The 23,967-nt window shown below is 38.4% G+C and overlaps 1 protein-coding gene across 2 annotated transcripts in view; it reads left to right on the forward strand.

Moving 5' to 3' along the window:
- mvk (mevalonate kinase) overlaps positions 1–21,658 on the forward strand; it is a 28,723-nt gene extending 7,065 nt beyond the window's left edge. Inside the window, exons 4-10 of one of the 2 annotated variants that reach the window (XM_057832818.1) lie at positions 657–812; positions 4,792–4,895; positions 5,048–5,093; positions 5,260–5,314; positions 7,795–7,914; positions 11,849–12,002; positions 14,785–21,658. In XM_057832818.1, coding sequence (XP_057688801.1) covers positions 657–812; positions 4,792–4,895; positions 5,048–5,093; positions 5,260–5,314; positions 7,795–7,914; positions 11,849–12,002; positions 14,785–14,936 — 787 coding nt within the window. In that variant the 3' untranslated portion in view covers positions 14,937–21,658. Of the gene's footprint in view, positions 1–656; positions 813–4,791; positions 4,896–5,047; positions 5,094–5,259; positions 5,351–7,794; positions 7,915–11,848; positions 12,003–14,784 lie in introns of both variants that reach the window. The other variant, XM_057832817.1, reaches the window with a different exon arrangement.
- Positions 21,659–23,967: the final 2,309 nt, after the last annotated feature.

The following is a 23,967-nucleotide window of genomic DNA, read 5'->3' on the forward strand; positions in this document are numbered from 1 at the left end:
TCCCCACTGTATTTTTAACAGCGATACTCACTAATACAGTTCTGATACCTAATCCTGAATTTTGGCAGTTACTGACCCCTGAATTTTTGTCATTGATAGTTATGTACAAGTGACTTAGAAATAAAGTGGGTAATAATCCTGTATTTTACAGGCACCGTAAAACAGCCTATAGGAAAATTGAATAGTTCTTGTTTGCGCTCTCTAAAAGCTGTTAACATTGTGGGCGCCTGTAGAGGTCGACAAAATAACAAGTGTCCTATTTCCTGGAGGCAGTTTTGTTTTTTCAACTTTTACTGCACTTGAAAAATGTCTGTCTGCTACATTAGAAATGCCAAGAAGATAGAAATGTAGATGCTCTGGATCTTTTGTGTTTCGTATAATTAGGAGCTTTAATTGGCGTTGGCGTGTTTGCCAAACGTGATGGCTTCAGATACAATGAAATTGAATGTCTGGCATGAGGCCATGAGACGTTCAATGTGCTATTTTTATTTGTTGATTCTTTTCCTTGAGTCAAAAGTTCTTTAATTTCTCTTTTCTTTTTGGGTAGAAGACATCAATGTCAAGCAGAATAAATTGATGTGCTGGCAGAGCTGTATGCGGCATTTCAGCTAATGTCATTTATTCACAGCAGCAATTCTCTTTTTTTCTGCTTTCAGGGAGCTGCCAAGCTTGACAATTTCAGTGTGGTCAGAGCTGCCGACGGGTGCGGGACTGGGCTCGAGTGCCGCCTACTCGGTGTGTTTAGCTGCAGCTCTGCTTTGTGCTAGTGGAGCCATTTCCAGTCCTCTCAAAGAGTGGGACCACACTGCCAGGTATTGACATTATACCACATACCACCTTTGGATGAAATACTTGATATGCTTTGAACTGAAATAGTGAATACATGACAATATCGTTCTTTATTATTATTACTACAGTATGGGGCAGTGATGAGACAAAGTAACATAATGCTATACATATTTTAAAATATACTGCAAATCAAAGAAAAACAATGAAGGGCATTGGTACACTGGTACATCTACTTACGTAATTAATTGGTTCTAGAAGTAGTTTCTTAACTTGAAAATTCTGTAAGTAGAGACACGTTTTCCATCTAAATGCCAATATGAAGCCTGAGCGATATGACAAAAATTGCTATCGCGATAAAAGTTTTCTTATCAGTCGAAATGAATTATCACCACGATAATTTTTTTCTTTCAAATTTGAAGTCTTGATTTTTGGCCCTGAGTGAAAACCAGATGCTGCTTTAACTAATCTTTAGTGCCAGAGCAAAGATGCATGAATTGTGACAAACTACTACACAGCATTTCACAAATATGAGGAACATTGCACAAAATTAAAAATGAACAAAATTCAAAACATTGCACTAGGGCTGCAGCTATCGATTATTTTAGTAGTCGATTAATCGATGAACTAGTTCGTTCGCATAATCGAGTAATTGGATAAGGAACATAAAACATTTAAATACCTGAGCTGAGACTTAAACGGTATAAAAAATTAATAAATAAGGATCTAAGTACAACAAAAGAACAGTTGGCTAACTTACATAGCAAAAGTCAGCTAGCTTAAATGCTATAAAATGCTAAGGTTTTTTTTTTTTTTTTTTTTTTTTTTTTTTTTTACAATGCTATTAACAAATAGGTCTGGCAATACACCTATAAACTAAGTTACGAATGCATTAAAAAACATTACCTCAAACAAAAACATAGCTTTTGTTGGTCTTAACAGGCACATAATTCCATGTTCTATGGTCTGATCAGACGGGCGGGCTTTCTTGCTTTCTTGTGTACCGTCTTCAGAAGAGGCTTTGTCCTGGTGTGACATCCATGCACACCAATTTGATGTAGAGTGCGGTGTATGGTCTGAGTCTAACAGGCTGACCCTAGGCCTGTCGCGATCACAAATTTTAGTGTGCGATAATTTATCTCATAAATTATTGCGATATACGATATTATTGCGCCACCCCAATTTTTAAAAAAACCAATTTACAATAACATAGTGAGAATACAGTATACAGTGGTACCTCGACATACGATCGCTTCGACACACGATCTTTTCGACATCCGACGTAAAATTTGACTCGCCATTTGTTTCTACATCCGACGAAAAGCTCGAAATACGACGACATGGCAGCACCGCAGACGAATGCACGACGGATTTTCTTGTGTGACAAATCGACACAGGTTTCAAAAAAAGGTTGGTACAGGTGGTGAAACAAGGAAAAAGTTGACGCTTACCTTCTAAATGAAAATGCAAATGATTGAAAAATATGAGCGTGGGCTGGGCATCCGTGAAATGGCTAAACAATAAATCTCCACAGTCCTCCTCCGACCATCGTTCGCCAGTCTTTATAAATTAAGCTGACAATTCTTATTGTGGTAACATCTCCATATAAATTGCCAGATTCGCCACGTTTTTATCATTTATTTCAAAACTTATTCAAGACAAAACACCTACTGTGTGCTGCAATTGATGGTGTTCTCAAGAAAACATTAAAAGTGAAAGTGAAACTCTCAAGCTCACCGCTCTCTGTCTCTGGCACGTCAGCCCCGCGGTGCGTTCAGGTAGCACATAAAACGTCCGCCACATTATAACCCGATTCATTACATTAATACAGGAATTTATTTGTTTTGCTATGTGTAATTGCAATTTGTAATAGTACTAGCAGTATTTATTAGGGATTTAATGTAGGTTTTTGAGCTGTGGAACGAATTAATGGAATTATAATGTATCCCTATTGAAAAATCCTGCTCGACATACGACCATTTCAACTTACAAACAAGGTCCTGGAACGGATTAACTTCGTATGTAGAGGTACCACTGTATATCAATAGAACAAGTACACCCATATAAACCCGATAAATATTTACTCTTAAATTCAAAAATACTTTTTAAGAAATCACAACTAAGAACAATAGGCCATGCCTCTTAAGTAAAAGACAACAATATTAATACAGCACCGAAACACAGCATAAATAAAATGTGTTTTTCAAGGAAAAAAAAAAATGCACTTAATAACTTAAGCATTTAGGCAAATGAAAACTTTTCCCGTCATAGCTTCTGCAATGGTGTTCCATAAGGATGCAACGATACAGTTAAGCCACGGTTTGGTACGATTTTTGATACGGGGGACACGATTTCCGATCCGATTCAATACATTTAATGCTCTGAAAAAAATATATATATGTTTTTGGTTTGTTTTTTGTTTTTTGTTTTTTTTGCTAACGAGCAAAAATTAAATTGCCATCGTATAAACATGCATTTTAGTGCATAATATTTATGTGCTTGTTTCTTACTGATCTAAAAAAAAATGTATAAAAGTGCTGAGAACAATCTTTACTGTTTGTAAAGTGAGGTGGGGGACACTGTTGATTGCTACAGCTCTCTTAGCAGCGAGGTTTACTACATGAGCAAGACGTCCTATTTGTGGTCCGAATCCATCTGTGTCACGTACTGAATTAACAATATTTGCAACATTATCTATAGTCACTGGTATGGATTGATTTGGCCTTCTTAACTTCTATTCAGTCATGACAGTTTAGAATTCATCGATGTAGTATATGGATTACGTTTCCCATAATCACTCTGGGCTCACGTAGCCAATGGCATGGGACGTAGCACATCTAGTTTGCTGTTTCATGATATCTACTGTGTGCGCGCAAAAGTTAGCAAATGCCGCTGATGTCACGTCTGCTCAATAGTACACAACACCAGCTTATGACAATCGACTTTCATAAACTGGACGAGTTTGAAGCACAGCGCTCTTAATTTGCCACCCAAATATCCGGTGTTGTGCTGAAAAATAGCTGCCCCGCGTGAAATGTCATCCCTGACGGGAGCACCCACACGTCAACAACACCGGCACGCCGGAGATGGTCCGCAGTCAATCCAGAGCACTGACGAGGCCGGTATACGTTGAACAATAGGATATAATGGGAACGATTGGCTCTGGAGCTATTTTTTGCCGGACCTGGAACGAAGATGCATTTTGCGGAGTTGGTAACAAGGAATCCGAACTTTTAACAGCACGTCTGCCGCACGCGCGCACGCACGTGCACACGAGGCAATAAATCGCAGCGAAAGAAAGCCCGCAAACAGTTTGCTGGAGACATGTCAACAAAGCACATGGAATACTGGAACCATGTCCTATGGTCTGATCAGACGGACAGGCTGTCTTGTGTACCGTCTTCAGAAGAGGCTTCCTCCTGGTGTGACAGCCATGCACACCAATTTGATGTAGAGTGCGGCGTATGGTCTGAGTCTAACAGGCTGACCCCCCACCTTTTCAATCTGCAGCAATGCTGACAGCACTCCTGTAACGAGTCACATGACATTTTGGAGGGAAAATGACAAGCAGTACTCAATTTGGACATTTAGGGATGTACGTAGTTTCTATGCGGTGTACTCACTTTTGTTGCCAGGGGTTTAGATATTAATGGCTTTATTTTGAGTTATTTTGAGGGGAAAATGAGTTAACTTTATCATATAAGCTGCACACAGACTACTTTTCATTGTGTCAAAGTGTCATTTTGTCAGTGTTGTCCAATGAAAAGATATACTTAAATATCTGCAGAAATGCGAGGGGTGTACTCACTTTTGTGATACACTGTAGTTTCTGGTGCGCAGTAGAAACAATCTGGCTGTAGGGGCTCCGTATATACAGATTTTCAGTGACATGCAATTATAATACAGTATTATCTAATTATTCTTCACAAATCAACCATTTATTCAGTATCTCCCTGTCATTCCCGAGGCAAATTATCTTAGAAAATAAGGAGAATAATCTTGCAGGTGGTGTCAGGAGGACCTAGAGCTGATCAACAGCTGGGCCTTCCAAGGCGAGATGATCATCCATGGTAATCCTTCCGGAGTAGACAACGCTGTAGGGACATGGGGTGAGGCCTGGCATATGGTATAGTGCTTATTGCGTGACACCTTTGTGTCTTCATGGACTCTTTTAATAGAATCACTGGGGTACTATGTGCAGCACCAGTGTTCATTATCATCAGATGATTATCTTTTTAATGACTGATTTGTTTCTGTGCAGGAGGCATGCTGAGGTTCTTGGCCGGGAGGATAATACCACTGAGCAGGTAGCGCCACTGATTAAACTCCGCAGAGTGGGTTCATAAAATCACAGCACATATTTTTCTTCACAGAATTAATGTCAATGGGTATAAATTGTCGCTTAAGCAGGATACACGCCGAACAAATTTGGTTCAACGTGCTTTTTGTTTTCTTTTTTTCTTTCCTTTCCAGGGTGCCATTATTAAGAATCCTCCTCACTAACACTAAAGTGCCACGTAGCACAAAGGTACTTGTCGCCAGGGTGAAGGACAAAATTAACAAGGTACTAAATGTTTTCTCCTTCCCTGTCTGTTACCTGCTGGTGTTATAATTAATATCACAGACATTTCCTTTGTATGGCACATACTCCAGCGTCTGATGTTGAGTGCTGTTATAAAATATTGAAATTAACTCATAGCCAGTACCCTTGTGTGCTGTTGCCTTGGCGACAGCAGCAGGTGTGCAGACTTTAACCTACATGTTATTGTTGATCAGGCGAGTGCATTTGACCCAGCTGTTTTGTTTTGTCAAATAATGCATAATATATTATACTATATTTAAAGGGATCCTCTATTTTTAAGACAAGTAGTTCTTAAAATATAAATGTTAGTATGAGTTATAATAATTTGATATTAAAACCCTTCTTAATGTTTTTGTTTTAATTAAGTTTGTAAAATTATTTTAAGTGATAAGTCTTGTTACGTCGCAGTGCGTGACGTCACCGGGCCCGTTGCCGAAATTCTAGCGTGTCACTCATTAGCTTTCCCAACATGTCATCGGTTCTACCCCTCCTATTTGAACCACATCTGAAAAGTGAGGAGCAGGACAGCACTGTCAGTCGTTCACAAGACGAGCTTCAGGGAAAAATGCGTCCAGCAAATACCTGATAAGGCAAAAGTTGGGCAAAAGTCTCAATTGCCACGTTTACATGGAGCCAAATATTCCAATTACAATCGGAATATTTGTTCAAACCGAATAAATGTCTTCCATATAAACACCTCATTCGGAATGAACAGGCTCAAACCGAATGGAATTTCATTCCGATTCACAGGGGTGGAATATTCCTTTTCCCAAACCGATTAGAAGTAAAATTATATCATGTAAACAGGGAAGCGGAATGGTGTCTGGTTGCGTTCTTTCTGCGCATGCTCTGTACTGACGTGGTGACGTGACTTTGTGACGTAAGTAACGTCACTTGCAACATGGCTTCCAAGCACACGCACAGCGCACCCACACAACTTTTTAAATGAACGGCGTGTCATTCTGAAGTTTTGTTTCCACTCGAAAAGTTAAAACAGCAGCTGATCTGACGATCGATCTCCATGTTTTGCAACGTGACGCTTTGTTTTGATTAATCTGCGCATGTCAGACGGCAGTTGTCAAACGTCCTTTCGGATTAAAGGCAGACACATGTAAACGCTGGATCGGAATAGATGAAGTGACATGTAAACAGCTGATGTGAAATTTCCATTCGGAATGATTTGAATCGGTATGAATAAAAGTCAGCATGTAAACGTGGCTAATGACAACAGAGCGAGAGAGCGTATGCTGTTGGCAACTCCGGTTTTATTAGCAGATATTCAAGGTAAGCATATTGCGTTTTCAAACTTATCCCAATATAAATATATAGATTGTTAGCATCCAGAGCTGTCGTGTGCTTTACATACAGTACAGGCCAAAGAGCACACCTTGTGTAATCCATGTCTTGTACATTGTAACGCGTGGTAGTTAGGATACGTGTATAAAAGTACCAAAAAAAAGGGGAGAAGCTTCCACCTATGCAAATTTTATACACAAAAAATAGTATTTCCACCTTGACCACTCTTCACTCGGGAGCTCAGCAGTACGCAAACACGTGTTCCCTGACGAGCTCCAACATTGTTGTAAGGTCCATGTCAGAGTCACTGTCGTCACTGTAGTGTGCCGTAGTGCTTTGATTATTTGGGGAAAACTCCCACGAAGAATAGTCAACAAAAAGATAGCAATAGTAATCCAAATCTGCGTTTTTTTAATCACTCGAAGATCCAGGAATTAGACTGATCCCATGGCAATGTTGCAGCCGTGACCAGGCCGTCGATTCCACAAAATAGACTGATCCGAAAAGCCGCTGTGGGACCGACGAATCAAAAAAATGGACAGATCCGAAACCAATATTGCAGACGTGGTGGGACCGTCAGATCCAGAAAATAGACTGATCCCTTACTTGACTGAGGATCCAGGAAAAATGTTCGGGCGCCAGTTGTAAAACGTGGTTGATAGGATACGTGCATACAGGGACCAAAAAGGGGGAGAAGCTTCCACTCATGCACATTTAATCACTAAAAATAACAATTCCGCCTTGACCACTCACTTCACTCCCCTTGTTTCTATTTGACTGGAAATTGCATCCAAAAGCGGCACATCGTGGCATTTTACTTCGCGAGTTTAGGCAGCAATAAGCAATTGTTGAACACGCTACACATTTGGAAAGATCCCAATGACGTCATCACTGCGAGCCCGCAAACCATGGCGCCAACTAACGGTCAAAATATGTAGTAAATATTATAAAATATTGCCATTGATTTAACATTTTATGTGTTTCTAACAACATATTTTAGTACAAGAGAACAATTGTGGTTTATTAGAGCCTACATGTATTTAAGGTAGAGGATCACTTTAAAAAAAAAAAAACAATGTGCAAGAGTTTTGTTAAAGTGAATGTTCAAAAGCGTTTATCCCTCCCATTAGTTTCCCACAATTATGACCTCTGTGCTCGACTCTGTTGATGCCATTTCCTGCACTTGTGAGAAAATACTCCTAGAGATGACATGTGAGCCAATCACAGGAGAGCACTACAATGTTTTAGAGGTACGCTCTTCAACATCTTTGTATTTTTTTGAAAGTTTCCCCTCCATACAAACTACCGTATTGGCCCGAATATAACATGGCCTTGATTATAAGACGACCCCCTCTTTTTCAAGACTCGTTTGTTTTTGAACACCAAATTAATTTTTATACAGAAAATAATTACAGTACATCTGAAAAAACATTATAACAATATATTTGAGAGAAAAAAATGTTATTTAGCCTCTTTCAAATCTTAATATCTGAACCTTTAAATATGTAAACTAAAGTGCAATCACATTCGTAAATGAATGGCTTCTGGCTTTTGAAATGTCAATAAACCAATCTATTGTGATAAAACAACAAAATTGCAATAACTGCATTAACCATTAAAGTGAGGTCTAACTGTAACTGTAGTCTTGAAACAAATCTGAATAAGGAAAAACATTGCAATAAAATAATGCAAACTGATTAAACTTGAGAGTAGCTGAGATCTGTCATGACAGAACATTACTCCTCAAGTTCAACATTTGCTTCAATGATATCTGGCGCCATCTAGCGTCGTGAATGGGTATAATGTCTAGACCGCGAATATAAGACGACCCCCACTTTTTCTGTATTATTTCACTGCAAAAAAACACAGGCTTATATTAGGGCCCATACTGTAATATTACTTATTTCACAATTTAAGACCTGTTTTACACAATTTGTCTGTTATTTATGAAAGGGTGCTTATTTCAAAATGTTGTTTTTATTTAATTTTGACCCTTTTGGGGTTCTATATTGCAGAACCGGAAAAACTACATGTAAAATATATATTCACTGTGATAAATGGTAGGGGTGCATGATACCCATTTTTTGAAACCGATGTCGATAACTTCCTGATCCTCAAAGCCGATACCGATATCGATAACCGATAATAAATGCATATTTTTTTAAATGTATAACCTGACTTTTTGAACACCTGGAGGTTAAAAAAAATAGTGGTGGATTGCATACCTCATCAGTTCATCAACATTCTTGGGTTTCGTCTTCCGGGCTCATGCCCAATGATGTTCATGTCTGGTGACTGGGCTGGCCAGTCTTGGAGGATCTTGATCTTCTTTGCCTTGAGGAACTTTGAGGTAGAGATTGAAGTGTGGGATGGAGCACCATCCTGCTGCAGAATTTGTCCCTTTTTATGGTTAAGAATGTAAGAGGCAGCTAAGATTTGTTGATATTTCAGACTATTTATGTTGCTTTCCACCCTGCAGATCTCTCGCACACCCCCATACTGGATGTAACCCCAGACCATGATTTTGGTAATGATGTAACCACCAAACTTCAGTTTTCTGAGTGAATCTCGGATCCATGCGGGCTCCAGTAGGTCTCCTGCAATATTTGTGGTGACTGTGGTGTAATTCAATTGAAGATTCATCTGGAAAATCCCCCTTTTGCCACTTTTCCAGCGTCCATCTTTTTGACAGGCTGTGGGCCTTGGAAAATGCCACATGGTTTTCAATTGTCAGCACCCTGAGAGATAAATAGTCTGAAATATCAACAAAACTTAGCTGCCTCTTACATTCCTAACCATAAAAAGGGACAAATTCTGCAGCAGGATGGTGCTCTATCGCATACTTCAATCTCTACCTCAAAGTTCGTCAAGGCAAAGAAGATCAAAACCTGCCCAGTCACCAGACATGAACAGGATGAAAGATGAAGCATGGAAGACGAAACCCAAGAATGTTGATGAACTCTGGAAGGCGTGCAAGATTGCTTTCTATGATGTTCTTGATGACTTCTTCACCAAATTGTATGAATCCTTGCCGAAGCCCATGGAAGTCATGCAAAATATTAAATTTGGATCTCACAACACCACTACTTAATTTGCTTATGTTATGTAACATATTTTTGTATTTGAAGTACATTTTTTGTTCAATTTTCACACCACTTTCTGTAAGCGACAAAACTTTTGTTTTGCCAAAATTTGACCTTTATGTCTTCATTAAATGATAAATCTTTTTTCAGTGAAACAAATATATTTTTGTACATTCAACATCATTTGGGAGGGTCTTAGCTTTCATATGAGCCATTTCTGAAACCAATTGAATAATTAAAAGTCAGGTTATTAGCAATTGTTTTTAAAAAATAAAACTTTTGTCAGGGACTGTACAAAAGGTATCATAAATTTATTTTGAACACTGCAAAAAAAAAACTCAAAATCCTAACAGGACTTAAAACTTAAAACTTCCCTGGAACTTAAAAATAGCTTGACACAAATGGAAATTCAATGGAAACACGTGGGGAAAAACACCTAACTTTTACGTGATGTGTGTCATCAATAGAGGTGGGAATCTTTGGGCACCTAACGATTCGATTACGATTCAGAGACTCCGATTCGATTATGAATCGATTATTGATGCCCCCCTACCCCCATTTTTTTTTTTTTTTTTTTTTTAATGTTTTGTATATTTGTTACAAAATTGTCCAAAAATCCTCTCAGGCTAAATAAACCAAACTACTATTTTAGTATCAAGTTACTGGTTAAAAACAGTAAATAAAATACTCAAGTCCCCATTCTGTATCAGCAGCTTTAAACTACATTCAATTAATTTAATGTTGTGAATCAAACGTTAAAGTTGTTAAAATTGTGCCCGTTATTCCATAATTTTCCTCATGTCTACTTTCGACATGTGACATGAGTTTTAAAACTGTTTCATCATTTAAAGATAGATTCAAGTCAAAATTCCCCGATTTAGGGGTATTTTAGATAAAAAGTAATTAGGTTCTCTACAACAGAGCCTTCTAGAGAAGTCTACTGCTTTAAGATGGCGCCTGTTTACTAGCGCGGGAAAGTCTGTCATTTAACATCTAGTCTAGATATATGTGATATCTACCATAGCCGTATGTTGCCGTATGTTTGTAGCAACTAGCAACTGGGTGCTGTTTGTAGCGGCTGACGGCCGCAGTCAGGTATTATTGTTTTTTTTTTACCTAGCGGCATTAGCTGCACATGATATTTACTCTCGGTCCATTCCTCATTGCGTCCCGAAGACCGCGCTGGTATAGTTCAATAATCGGAATTTGGATGTTTGTGAATCGTTCTTGAATCTTCCACGGCCGAATCGCGAATAATCTAAGAATCGGAAATTTTGCACGCCTCTAGTCATCAAGCGTAATGACATTTTTAGGTAAGAAATAAGATTTTTTTTTTTTAATATAAAATCTAGAAGTTTTTTTTGAGTGAGAGAAGTGAATTTGTTTTCTTTTTGTGTTTCTTAGTCACATCTGAGATGCAATTGTTGGCTGTTTTCAACAATGTACATCGAAAATAAAGACAATGATTGATTGAAAATGGTTCAATATTAGGTGAAATGTTTTGTTTTCTCATGTATATTTATAAATGCTCTTTACCTTAAAAAAATGTTATTATCTGATTACTCGATTAATCGATGGATTTTTCAGTCGAATACTCGATTACTAAAATATTCGATAGCTGCAGCCCTACATTAGGCTAATGCTAACGGCAAGCGTCCTCTTAAACCCTCAGACAGCTTTTTTTTTTACTTACAATTTGTGGCTTCCAGGTGGTTATAATTAATTAATAATCATGTTCTGTTTTCCTGCTGAGTGTGTATTATCACCAAGTTGGCGTTGTCCTTGTAGATAGAAGCTACAATATGTGCTTGTCTGTCAATGCTCATTCAAAATAGTTGGAAACCTTTATATTTGGAGTACCTTTTTTTAAATTTTACAGACGAAAACATTTTTAGTAAACGTCGACGAAAACTTTACCGAGACAAACACATTTTGAGATGACCGACATATGACTAAGACTAATTAATAAGCATTACCGTCCAAAAGCTGCATAAAACAACACTGATTAACAGTATATTTATATGAACTGAAGCATCTCATAACTTTATCAGTAACACCAGATCAGAAGTGTCATCTTTTCTTTTTTTTATTGGACTTAAAGGAGCTCATTGATATCAACCAACATCATCTGAATGTAATGGGGGTGGGACATCCTGCCCTGGATACTCTGTGTCGGGTCACGCTCGCGAGGGGTCTACACAGCAAGCTAACAGGCGCAGGTGGAGGGGGCTGTGGCATCACTCTTCTGAGACCAGGTAGGTTGTTAGTAGTAGTTGTCTGGAAATTTCCAGACATTTTGTATCATTTGCTAAAGGATGTACAGTGTTCCCCCACAACTTACTATAATGTCCTTCCATGTAAGAAAGGAGCGCCACAGTCACCAATGTAATTTTCCGCAGTTTATTAACTGATAAATAATAAAGCACATAAATGTGAATAAGTCACCCACACCAAAGTTGTCAGCTGTCAAACACAGCTCACACTCAAACACTCGCACACAGATTAGCTAATGGCACAGTACTTCACTAATACAAGCAGTGCTTCTCAATTATTTTCTGTTACACCCATCAGTCCACTTCTGCATGACACTGTCCTTTTAAACATTAAAGAAAAAAAGTAATATAAATCGATGTATAATAAATAGGGCTGTCAAAATTATCGCGTTAACGGGCGTTAATTAATTTTTTAAATTAATCACGTTAAAATATTTGACGCAATTAACGCAGATTACCCACTCAGACAGATATAAATGACGGTACAGTGAAACACCACTTGTTAATTGTGTTTTATGGAGTTTTGCCGCCCTCTGCTGGCGCTTGGGGGCGATTGATTTTATAGGCTTCAGCCACCCATGAGCATTGTGTAAGTAATTATTGACATCAACAATGGCGGGCTACTAGTTTATTTTTTGACTGATTGAAAATTTTACAAATTTCATTAAAACGAAAACATTAAGAGGGGTTTTAATATAAAATTTCTATAAATTGTACTAAAATTTTTCTTTTAAGAACTACAAGTGTTTCTATCCATGGATCGCTTTAACAGAATGTTAATAATGTTAATGCCATCTTGTTGATTTACTGTTATAATAAACAAATACAGTCCCTATGTACCGTATGTTGAATGTATATATCCATCTTGTCTTTCCATTCCCAAAATAATTTACAGAAAAATATGGCATATTTTATAGATGGTTTGAATTGCGATTAATTACGATTAATTAATTTTTAAGCTGTAATTAACTCGATTAAAAATTTTAATCGTTTGACAGCCCTAATAATAAAGTATAACTTTGACATAGTTTTGTTTGTAACAGAAAAGACTCATCAATTCGGCTGAATAAAAAAAAAAAAAAAAAAAAAAATCACATCCAAACTAAAAATACACTCAGAGAACATTTTTTGATCATTTAATACTGAAAAATAAAATGTAATAAAATCAATAAATAATAACAACTTCAAATTGATTAGCAACATTAACTTGTGAGGACAAATTGCTTAACAATTTGACAGAATAAACAAAAATTAATAAAACACAAATGACTGTTATTGAACAGTTTTTAATTTTTGCTGCAAGCAGTATCAGCTCCTTTGCTATTGTGTGGGGTTATTTTGTACTGAGCAACTTGGTATGCCGCCTTATATGATGCTAACAGTGCTTGCCGGTTTACTGATAAAGCAGGACAATTGTTGGCAATATTCGGCATGTTTTTCGCTGAAAAAAAAAAAATCAGGCGATTTATCAACGTGATTGGGGTCTAACGCCTTTAAGTGACGTTTTGGCTTCCTGCTGTCCCCTGCAAACATTATTAGACACAGTAAACAGACTGGTCTTTCCATGTCTCCCTCTAAAAGTCAAAGCCATACGCTACATATGTTTCGTCATATTTCCTCGTCTTAGCTCTTCATATCCCTAGTGCTCTTTGCTGTGTGCTCTTGTTTGGTTCAAAAATACTGCGTACACGCTAAAAATGAGCTAAAAATGAGGATCTAAGTACAACAAAAGAACAATTGGCTAAATTACGTAGCAAAAGTCCACTAGCTTAAAGGCTATAAAATGCTAACTTTTTTTTCTATTTAAAATTCTCCTAACTAATGGTTCAAACAAATATTCTCACAAAAATCAGCTAAATATACTGTCCCTATAAACTAAATTACAAATGCATTAAAAAACATTAGCTCAAACAAAAACTTAGCTTATGTTGGTCTCAACAGTTGGGTTCAGCCATGTGAAATGAGTTATGTCATATTCAATATTGCCACTAGAGGGGAGTGCATCCACACAAATCAATAAAACTAAATGCAAACACTTTCAAAACAAACCATTACAACGCCACTTTAACGAAACGAATACTCTAAGCAGCTAAATTTAAATTCACTGTTCCCACTAGAGGGCAGTGTATCCACCCAAATCAATAAAACTAAATGCAAACACTTTCAAAACAAACCATCACAACGCCACTTTACTGAACGAATACTCGAAGCAGCTAAATTTAACTCGACTCCTTTTTCTAATCGATTTACTCGAGTTAATCGATTAATCGTTGCAGCACTACAACACACGCTTCATTGTGCAGAAAAAGGACATTATGAAATAAAAAGGCCGTTGTGGGAAAAGACATGAAAAAAATGACTTAGTGAAAAACGCTTTTAATCTTGTAAAATCGCTGCGCTGAAAAACAACATTATGAAATAAAAAGCCAATTGTGGTTAAAAAGTTTAATGAAATTTAGAAAAATACACTTTGTGAAAAACGCCTCTTGTCAAATCTTTTTCATAATAATATTACCTTATTTTACAATTTAAAACCTATTTTACACAACTTTGTCTGTTATTTATCAAAGGGTATTTATGTCAAAATGTTGTTTTTATTTAATTTGGACCCTTGTGGGTTCTATAGGGCAGAACCGGGAAAAACTACATGAAAAATATATTCAATGTGATAAATGGGGTTTCACTGTACTCTTCAGCAAGTTCTCATTTAATTTTTATGTTCCCTCTAACAGTACCTTCAATCACGACTTGCCTTTCTTTGTAGAAACGGACACCGCAGTAATCCAGAGTACAATTCAGGACTTGAATGACTGCAACTTTGATTGCTGGGAAACAAGTATTGGTGGTCCTGGTGTCCAAATACATTCTCCCCGCTCTCTAAAGGAGGACATTTTAGGGACTTTAAACCGTTTTTGAGACGCCCCTGAGGCCATGGATATGCAAATGAAGACTTTTTACATTCATCATGATTTCAGGTATGCAGTATGTGCTCATCTGGGGAAATAAGCCAAGGGACATTTTCACATCAAGTAACTGGACCAGTGTTAATCGTGCATCTCGTTCAATGATAAACACGTGTAGTAAACTTTGTCCGCCAGATGGCGATAGAGTTCTACACATTCTTTATAATGGAGAGTTCTTGACTAATGTTTGCTGAAGTACAGTATTGCACTCTTTGATTTTACACTACTCAACTGATCATGTATGTGACGACTAGATGAGTTAAACATTTTCAGAGTTAGCCAAAACCCAAAATTTTAATAGTACTTATTGTGAACCTTGTGTGCAAACACCTGTTTTCCTAACATCTCTTAGTATCAAAAACATTACAATTATAATGCAAAAGCTGCACATTGGGAAGATGGATCTGTTTGCAGTATTCCAGATTTGGGGAAAAAAGGTCGTGCCGGGATTTACGAGTTTTTGATTTTCCACCCCCCTTAAATGTCATGAAGATTAAGTAGCGCGGCACACGTGAATAAACGACATTTGTCACCCTCCCTCTCTTTGCGCCTGGCGCCCCTTCTGTCCCCTTGGATTGTGTCATCTTTATGTTCAGCGAGCATCACCGCCCCTAATCTTACGCCCCGCCTCCCCTTGGCAGCACACTGCACAGTTGCCCCTAACCCCTGCTGGAATTTAATTACCACTGCGCTTTTCAATTGAAGCGGCATTGACAAGAGAGAGGGGGCAAGAACGAGACAACAGAGACTGTTTCATTTGAAGCGCCTCTCTCTTTACGCTTTAATTCTCAATCATTTTTTTTTTTCTTCAATGAGCCACCGATTTTTTTTTTTTTTTTAATCAATGTCAGCGCTTGCTTATTTTTGCTTTGATCAATAGAATCTAAGAAAGCTAGAACATTATTTCAGTTAACAGGAAATTGAGCAAAATGAGCCAAGAAGAGAGGAGAAAAATGCAGTTTTGTGCGGACAGATCCGAATTAAAGTGCATACGACACGAGAAAAAAAGTCTTTTGATTGATTGATTTTTATTTCGAGCAATAACAACAACAAAAAACAAGTATGGAATAAAAAATAAAATAAAAATAAAACAGTAATGATGATTGTAACAAAAATAATAACAATACATACACGTGTAGCTCGAAAAGGAGTGGGAAGAAGCCGAGCTTTTTTGTGTCCCACCCCCATTTCACTTCAAAAATTCCATGGAAATGCAGTCACTTCCCTACAACAACTGTACTAATCATAATGATTACATCAATAATAATAACAATAGTTGCAGTGTATATATGTATATGTATATATCAGGGGTCGCGTTAACCGGATATTTTCCGTCGTTGACCGTTTTTTTAAAACGGTGACGGAAAAAACTGAAATCCGTCCGTCATTTTGACAGGTTGCAATTCACACCCCAGACCACAGGGTGGCGAGTCAGCATATTAGCTATTGTCTCTCTTAATGCATGACGTCGTTGGCTCTTCTGTCAGAATATTGTAGCGTCACCGGGGTCCGGCGGCGGCACCGTGATTGACACATCAACGCGCGGTGTGCCAGCGCGTCATCCAATCACCCAATCACATGACGTCACAACTCCGCCCCCCTGACCGGAGCCGCCATATTGTGTGTCAGCTCGTGATATTTACACATTACCGCTACGTACATGCCTCCTATTACGGCGTGTTTTTCTGCTCGTTAATATTAATAATCAAAATGGTGAAGATGAGAGCGAGATGGACTGCTGTAATTCGACAAGAAGTCTGGGCACCAAACGATCACCACAGACTATGTAGTAGTCTTTTTATATCTGGTAAGATGCATTTAATATATATTTAGAAGATTTTGGGCTGACAACCACAATTAAGATCATTGTGTGACGTTGGTGATTGGGGTCTATATCGTTGCCTCTTTTTCTTTGGGGGCGGAGTTGTTGGTAAGCAGAGTAAAAAGGGAGAAAAATACCACGACTTCCGTGTCTAATTTTTCGCCGCCAAGCAAGTGTTACAATATTAATTAAAAATGAATGAAAACTAAATACTATTGAATATGTCATCATTATCATTTAAAAAATTTAAGTGACGGGTAAAAATAGACTATGACCGGATTTTTATGACCCTGTCAGTCAAAATGACAGACAACGAAAATGTCTAGCGCAACCTCTGGTGTATATATATATATATACACACACGCACACACACATCACTAATAATACATATGAGTAACTATTACATATGTACTAAATATTATACATAAAACATGTAATATTTCTACATATACCCAAGACATTTAAAGACCTCTTTCTGTATATCGTGACCAGACCTGATGTTTATACAGCAATTTGACACTGCTTATAATGTAATCCCAAACTGTTCCAGAGTTTTACCCCACATACAGACACCCAGAATCCTTTAAGAGTAGTACGAAATTTTGGTCGTGAAAAGTTGGCAAATCTTCTCAAATTATGAGATTGCTCTTGCACTGTAAAAAGACATTGTAAATTGAGGGGTAATAACTTATGAAATGCTTTAAATAAAAATATTGATGTGTTGTATTTTACAAGATCATTACATTTTAACAGTTTTGATTGAGTAAATCATGAGCGTGATCTAAAAAACCCACTTTGTGTATAATCCGAATTGCTACTTCTGTAACTAATGGATATAATGCACTTTGTTAAGTGTTCCCCCATACTTCGACACAATATGAAAAGTATGGGAGTACCAAAGTGCAGTATAAAATCCAAAGTGCATTTACATCAAGGTATTGTTTTTCTTTATTTATGATTGACAGACATTTGGAGATTTTGTTTTTCGTTTAATCTGATGTGGGGTCTCCATGACAGCTTATTATCAGTTGTAACACCAAGAAATTTAGTTTCATTTACATTTTCAATTGGTAGACCTTCAATTATTATTTTCAACTCTGAATTAGCTATTTGATTACCAAATAATATTGCCTTTGTTTTCTTAATATTGAGGGATTATTTATTTATATCCATCCACTTCTTTATGGCTTTTAGTTCCTTATTCACGGTAGTTACTAGCTCGCTATAATTATCACTACTATAGAATATGTTGGTGTCGTCAGCAAATAAAATAAGTTTTAAATGCACTGGATACGTGGAAGATATCGTTCATATACACAATGAAAAGTTTTGGTCCCAACACAGACCCTTGAGGGACACCACAGCTAATGTGAAGTGTGCCAGATATGTTCTCGTCCATCTTAACATATTGTATCCATTTTGATAAATAGCTTTTCACCCGAGTCCCTAGCCACACACACACACCCCAAATTTACTTGTAAAATTGAGGGGAAATTATTGTACCTGTTTATAACGCGCACCCTAATTTTAGCACCAATAAATAGAAGAATATAAGAAAACAGTGCTCATGTACAGATACAGAAATGTCATTTTACTGACTGGTGAAACACAGCACAAGCATGGCACATTGGTAGTTCAAAACATTACCATAAACGGACAATATTTACGGTAATATTATGACAACTTCTCCAACTTACCAGAATCTAGGAGAAAACAAAACAGATGTGACTTTTCTTTTAAAGGCTATTGTATAACTTGCTCGTTTCATCATGATGAATAAATGTTTCTTCCATGGATTGATACGGTAAAATGAAAGTTAGAACGTAAGTCGGAAATCCGTGAGAGCTCATCGCTGTCAACACGTCAGTAACAATAGGAACTATTGTTATTGTTGTTGTCGATTTTCTACGCTGATCGGCAAACCGCCCGGCGGAGAGCAATTTACAGCTCGTTCCCCTGCTAATACGGACAGGAGAGCTCGCCAAGGAAGCAGCTGGACAATGACCGCTGAACATTTACATGCCAATCCATGATCAAACGTAAGTAGTCCTTTATTTAAAGAAAGTTTACTTTGTAATCACTGTATTCGCGACTATTTTTTAACCCAAAGTTGCAATTTCTTATCGGTCGTAAAATTTGACAGAACACCGGGCACTTGAAGATGGGAATAAGCCGAGTATACTTGCAGTGCTCTCCCGGCAGGGGGGATGTGCGACAAGCCGCCGTTCGTCGGCCGAAGGGACAAGGAGCATGTCACAAAATGCAAGCCACCTACATATTAAAATGATCCCAGTACTTGCCATAATACAAAACACGATGTTTACTCACTTCCTCATAAGTCCCATGGTCCCACAGTAGCAGGGCTTGTTTTGGCCAATATCCACCGGTGAATGGGAACCTTTTGAAACCCCAAAAAGGCGCACATGCCTCTCCCTCCTACAGCAAGATTTTTCTGCAGCCATTGGGCTGGCGTGATGCGAAAAATAAACGTATTAATCCGCAAAATCTGCTGAATCCTTAGTCCTTGTCGTCAGTGTTGTCAGTAACGCGTTACTGTAATCTGATTACTTTTTTCAGTAACGAGTAATCTAATGCGTTCATTTTTCTACACCAGTAATCTGATTAAAGTTAATTTCCTTAGTGTCTCTGCGTTACTATTTTTCATTGCCTCATAACTTATGTAGAATGAAGAATATTGTAGTCATGTACGAAGAGCATTTTGAATAGAAAATGCTAAAATAAAAGGTTCCCGGTACGTGTTTCCATGACAACCTCTTAGCCATTTCCTGTTTTGGTCTCGCGTCACGTGTTGTGGGACTGAGGTGGGTGGACATTCGCGCCGAGTATTGAGACGTTGTGAGGGAATGTTGATCTGTGGATATCCATGAATGAAGGTGAGTATTTTTCCTTCATTCTGGAGGGTATCAGCAAAAGGTTGGACCCCTTACATGCGCGGCCGTTTCGTAGCTTTGCCGTAGCAACGACAGGCAGTCATCGCTCCAAGTTAGCAAGCTTTGTTTACATCATATGCGTGTTGCACATTCATGCCGTGAGGTGATGTGTTCGTTTAGCATCTGTGGGATGTTTTGTAAGTCCGACTGAGTGTAAAATGCTTAGTTGCCGCCACGATTTGTGGCCAAATTGACCGCGTGTGTTGAGAGGAGTACTTCCGGGTTGTTAATGTGCACGGCTGCACGCGCATCCGCGCCCGCCACCACCTTTGTGTTTATTGCACTGTACAATCCACTTGTGTGTTGTTGATTATTGTGCCGTCGGTTTGCATTGTTTTACATTGGCACTGATATGCTGTTAATCATAACCCGAAATTCAGATGTTTTGACTTTAGGCTTAATCTTAGAGTCAGCGGGGTTTAATTGGTCGGTGGAGTTGATTTTAAAAAATTCCAAGCAGTTTGTCTGATATTTGTTAGTTTCAGGGCTCCGGAGTGGCTAAGCTCGCGCGAAATTCTGATATTCCCCTTTAAATTCAATCATCGGAAAGTCAATTACATGTGATGACATTTTTCTGTTGTCATTCTTATTTTGAGGCGGCAAAGGGAGAAAAATGGGTAAAAAGTAACGATGGATTACTTTTAAAGTAACTTAGTTACTTTGATAAAGAAGTAATCAGTAAAGTAACTAGATTACTTTTTTGAGGCGTAATCAGTAATCAGTATTTAAATTACTTTTTCAAGTAATCTGTGTCAACACTGCTTGTCATACAACGGTACGGCTGTATAGTGAAGAGGACTCCTTCTTCTGTTTATGTCACAGCGCCCTCTTTCTCAACTCAAGACAGTTGCCGGAAATCGCTCATTTTCATGGTGCGGGATTAAAAAAACTAAATAAATATAGCGATCGCTTCCACACACATTCAAGTGGTCCATAGGGTTGTTCCGATCATGTTTTTTTGCTCCCGATCCGATCCCGATCGTTTTAGTTTGAGTATCTGCCGATCCCGATATTTCCCGATCCGATTGCTTTTTTTTTTTTTTGCTCCCGATTCAATTCCAATCATTCCCGATAATTTTTCCCGATCATATACATTTTGGCAATGCCTTAAGAAAAAAAGGAATAAAACGAATATATACATTCAACAAACAGTACATACGTAAGTACTGTATTTGTTTATCATGACAATAAATCCTCAAGATGGCATTTTCATTATTAACATTCTTTCTGTGAGATGGATCCACGGATAGAAAGACTTGTAATTCTTAAAGGATAAATGTGACTTTGTACATTGTGACTAAATATTGCCATCTAGTGTATTTGTTGAGCTTTCAGTAAATGATACTGCAGCCATTTAACTTCTGCCCAAATGCATGATGGGAAGTGCAACCATGACTGTGCGTAGAGGCACCAATTGATATATCTTCTCTGCGTTGGGAAAGAACATAGGGTGTTAAGAAAAAGATCAACTACTACCTTTCTTCCCCACATTGCCTCCCACGTTATTTTTAATTGCTGAGAGAGGTATTGTAAGGCTTTAGCCACATAAAAAATGGCTCCAAAGGCTGTCAAAATTCTCTCTACTCATTATACGCTGCCTTTTAGCGCTATCTATAGGTAAAACGGCGTCTTTATAGATCGAACGCGACAATGCGTGAGTGGGTCGTGCAGCGCATGCGTTAATTATTTAACGTGAACAATTAAAAAAAATTAATTACCGCCGTTAACCCAATAAACTTGATAGCCCTACTTTAAGCCAAAACTACTCTGGATGAGTGTAAGACATTTTGTCTGTAACGGTAAATACAATTAGAAAACGATTTAAATAAAAACTATATATATATATATATATATTAAAAAAAAAGGCATGTCCGATATTTTTTTGCCGATTCCGATACTTTGAAAATGACGTGATCGGACCGGATCGATCGGGACATCTTTAGCGGTCCATTTCATTCAGGAGCATAAAATACCACGTGTATTATGAAATAAACGTGCTTTTTCGTGTCACAGGCACTTTAAAGATTTTTCAATCATTTTATCCAAGCTGAATAGGACACTGAAATGTTAAATGTGAATTTGCTGAGTGGTCATACTCCCCAGGGGCGCTCTCTCTCTTTGGACCCCCAGTGTGCGGCTGGAGAGCTTGTCAGGAGCCATTAAGTTTGAATACACAACTGGAGCTGACTGACAACATGTCATGTTGCTGATGACCGCCGGTTTTACTAACAGGGTCTTCAATGACTTCCTGCAGAGACTGTTTACATGTGCGACTGTGGACTCACTGGCTTCACATTGTATTGTCAGCTCATATTATCCGAGACAAGAATTTAATGTTACACATTTACAGTAGTTGTGCCAGAGCGGGCCATAGAAATGAGCTCGGCGGGGTCCACTTTCCCCACTGCGTATAGAGACAAGAAACATCAACATCATGATGTTGTGCATGATCTTCCCAGGGGTGTTTAGTCTTTGGGTGAGCGGGCCGGGAGGTTTAGTGCAGTGTAAAGGAACTGAGTCCATTTAGTTGAAGGGGTAAATTATGTATGGTCTTGATTGCCCTCCCCCTCGTAAAAAATAATTCATTTGCAGGCTACGTAATCGGCTTTCTTTTTCTGTTTGCACCCACTATCTGGGATTGCGTACATATATTACATGCATAAACATACATTTGGAATGTGTGACCTTTTAAAACAAAGCAATTTCCTCCCTGACACTTTAGCCTGTCTAGCAGCTGTGAACAATGGTAGTCTTGTTACAAGAGCAGGTTGACCATGAAAACAGGAATTCTCGACAAAAGTTTTGAAGTGGTACCGCAGCTACCTCACTAAACTTAAGACAAAAAAGTTTCCTGAGCGAAAATTGGACGGCGCCATCTTTGACATTTTCTGCTATGGACTTCGGGTTTAGACAGAACAACATGAAGTGCGGCTGAAGTAAGCACTGTGTAGACAAAGTTAAACTCAAAATCAATCCAGAAGAACCCACACAATCTCCAAAAATGGATTCAGCACAACGTAGATGAGACTCCGGGACTTTCTGTGCTGTGCACGGTTCTGTCAACTCCTGGAAGCGCATATACAGTGGGGCAAATAAGTATTTAGTCAACCACTAATAGTGCAAGTTCTCCCACTTGAAAATATTAGAGGCCTGTAATTGTCAACATGGGTAAATCTCAACCATGAGAGACAGAATGTAGAAAAAAAAAAACAGAAAATCACATTGTTTAATTTTTAAGAATTTATTTGCAAATCATGATGGAAAATAAGTATTTGGTCAAAACCAAAAGTTCATTTCAATACTTTGTTATGTACCTTTTATTGGCAATAACGGAGGCCAAATGTTTTCTGTAACTCTTGACAAGCTTTTCAAACACTGTTTCTGGTATTTTGGACCATTCCTCCATGCAGATCTCCTCTAGAGCAGTGATGTTTTGGGGCTGTCGTTGGGCAACACAGACTTTCAACTCCCGCCACAGATTTTCTATGGGGTTGAGATCTGGAGCGTGGCTACGCCACTCCAGGACCCTGAAATGCTTCATACGAAGCCACTCCTTTGTTGCACTGGCTGTGTGTTTGGGATCATTGTCATGCTGAAAGACCCAGCCACGTCTCATCTCCAATACTCTTGCTGATGGAAGGAGATTTTCACTCAAAATCTCTAGATACATGGCCCCATTCATTCTTTCCTATACACAGATCAGTCCTCCTGGTCTCTTTGCAGAAAAACAGCCCCAAAGCATGATGTTTCCACCCCCATGCTTCACATTGGTATGTTGTTCTTCGGATAATTCAGTATTCTTTCTCCTCCAAACACGAGAACCTGTGTTTCTGCCAAAAAGTTCTATTTTGGTTTCATCTGACCATAACACATACTCCCAGTCTTCTTCTGGATCACCCAAATGCTCTCTAGGGTACCGCCGGCGGGCCTGGACGTGTTCAGCAGGGGGACACATCTGGCAGTGCAGGATTTGAGTACCTGACGCTGCATTGTGTTGGTGATGTTAGCCTTTGTTACTGTGGTCCCAGCTCTCTGTAGGTCATTCACTAGGTCCCCCTAGTCTGGTTCTGGGATTTTTGCTCACCGTTCTTGTTATCATTTTGACGCTACGGGGTGAGATCTTGCATGGAGCCCCAGATCGAGGGAGATTATCAGTGGTCTTGTATGTCTTGCATTTTCTAATAATTCCTCCCACAGTTGATTTCTTTACA

Source organism: Corythoichthys intestinalis, chromosome 3 (genome assembly GCF_030265065.1).
Source record: "Corythoichthys intestinalis isolate RoL2023-P3 chromosome 3, ASM3026506v1, whole genome shotgun sequence".
Lineage (NCBI taxonomy): Eukaryota > Metazoa > Chordata > Actinopteri > Syngnathiformes > Syngnathidae > Corythoichthys > Corythoichthys intestinalis.